Raw genomic sequence first — 1,969 nt, forward strand, 5'->3', positions numbered from 1 at the left:
GGGGGGCTTCAGGAGCGCCGGGACAGGGGCAGGGACCTGCTCACGGGGTTCCTCTTGCAGGTCGGGCACGAGCCACTACCTCCAACTGTCGGAAGAAACGTGCTGGGAAGGAAAGTCCTGTACCTGCCCGGCTTCTTCACCTACGGTGAGCGAACGTTCCTCCCTGCCAGCGCAAGGTCCTGCCCAAAAACGGGGCCGGGAGCTGCCAGGTAGACCGAGCTGACCTCCAGCAGCATTCCCACATCCCCAGCAGTGTCCTTGGGATCATCCCGAGGCTGCAGTGGGACATAAAACACTACAACTAGTTGCAAAGCTGTCAGATTCACCTACCTGTTGTTGGCGACAAGGAGGTGGTGGCCCCGGCGCTGGTGGCTGCATTCCCTTCCCGTGGCACGTCGCTCTGGGTTTGCGCCGTAGCAGAGGGGGCGGTGGGGGTTTAGGTGGCGCAGGTTTGTTGGTGGAGGGTTTTGCGTGTGTTAGAGATAGCAAAGTGCCTTTCTTTGCTGCAAAACAGCCCTGCAAAAAAACTTGGCCCCCTGCCCTGCTCATTTGTGTTGTAGATGGAGCCCTAGAGGGACAGAAATACCGAGAAAAGGGAAGGTAATGTGTTTAGAAGGAAGAAAAAAAGTCCTATTTTTCTCTTTTTGCGGGTGGAGCAGCGCAGGAGAGGCGGGTGAATGCTCTGTGACCTTGGGGGTTGCTTTCACAGCGGGTTTGCTGTGGGGAAGGGGAGCGCGCAGTCCTGAAAGTCAAGTTGAGCTGATCCCAAAATCGGACAGCAGTACCCGCGGGGCAGGGGGACCCAGCGCAAAAAGCACTGCAAACCCGTCCTGGAACGCCCGGGGCTGGAAATGCTCCGGTGGTGCCTTTTGGAAGATGAATTTTCTAAATAGATTTACAGCACTGGGCGATGGAGACGTGCAGAGGCTTCCTGGCTTCCCTTGGGACAGCGGAGGAGGGGGGGCAGGAGCAGTCGGTACCCACAAGCACTTAGCGGGTTGTATTCCACCTTGTTACATCAGGGAGAAACTGGATCCATTGGCTTTTTTTTTTTTTTTGGCTGGAGACCTGAGGAGGTTTGCCGGAGAGAAAGGTGGTGGGGCAGGAACCGAACCTGGGTTTGCGAGATCCGTATTAAACCTGAGTCTGGCCCCCCTGGGGCGGAGGGAGGAGGTGACACCGCACAACACATGAGGTGATCCCTCCCTGCCCTGGTTCAGTCCAAACCGCCTTGTAGCCCTTTGAGGTGAGGAAAACAATCAAAAGACGAGAAGTAGCCCAAAAATACTGGAGCTACCCTTCCAGATTAGACAGATATGACAGGGAATGCTTAAGGATTCTTTGCATCCTGTATGAAATGTATTTAGGACTGTTACAATAAATCACTTACGGTGGGACCGCAGAGGGGCTGCCGTGCCGTGCTGAGCTCCGGCGCGGTTTCGGCCGAACGCCGGAGGTGTTTGGGATGCTCTCCGCGAGTCGGCCGGTTCCCGACTGACGGCAGCCTGGTGTTTTCTTACCCAGCCAGACACATTGTGGAAGTGGATGGGAAAAGAGGCCTCTTCCGCGGTCTTACTCCTCGCCTCATCTCAAGCACTTTATCAACCATCACCAGGGGGAGCGTGAAGAAGGTAAAGGTCGGCTTCTCTCTCCATAAATCAGCTTGCTGGGTCGGCCGGTGCTACTGCAGCGGAGCCGGGGAGCCTGCACCCAGCCACGACTGCACGTGGAGGAATAAAGCGCCCATCCATCTCCATTTCCTAAGGGCTTTGAATAGTCCTCCAGGACAGGAGGAGAACAGCTTTGGGAGCCCGAAAAGTGAATCTGAGCCGCGGTTAGAGGGTGGGTGACTGCGGGATGGAGGGATGTGGGAAGGCTGGGCTCTGTCCCTGGCGTGCCTCTGTTCTGCCTCGTGCCCGGGGGGATTTTGGTGGCTGTATCCTGTGTGACCTTGCTGATGACAAAGCCA

General features: G+C 56.6%; 1 protein-coding gene across 1 annotated transcript in view; it reads left to right on the forward strand.

Moving 5' to 3' along the window:
* The window catches only part of MTCH1 (mitochondrial carrier 1), a 16,852-nt gene that overhangs the window by 6,278 nt on the left and 8,605 nt on the right, over window positions 1–1,969 (forward strand). Inside the window, exons 4-5 of the mRNA XM_019470335.1 lie at window positions 13–145; window positions 1,525–1,631. Of these exons, the coding sequence (XP_019325880.1) occupies window positions 13–145; window positions 1,525–1,631 (240 nt within the window). The remainder of the gene's footprint in view (window positions 1–12; window positions 146–1,524; window positions 1,632–1,969) is intronic.

Source organism: Aptenodytes forsteri, unplaced genomic scaffold (assembly GCF_000699145.1).
Source record: "Aptenodytes forsteri isolate BGI_AS27 unplaced genomic scaffold, ASM69914v1 Scaffold142, whole genome shotgun sequence".
Taxonomy (NCBI): Eukaryota; Metazoa; Chordata; class Aves; order Sphenisciformes; family Spheniscidae; genus Aptenodytes; species Aptenodytes forsteri.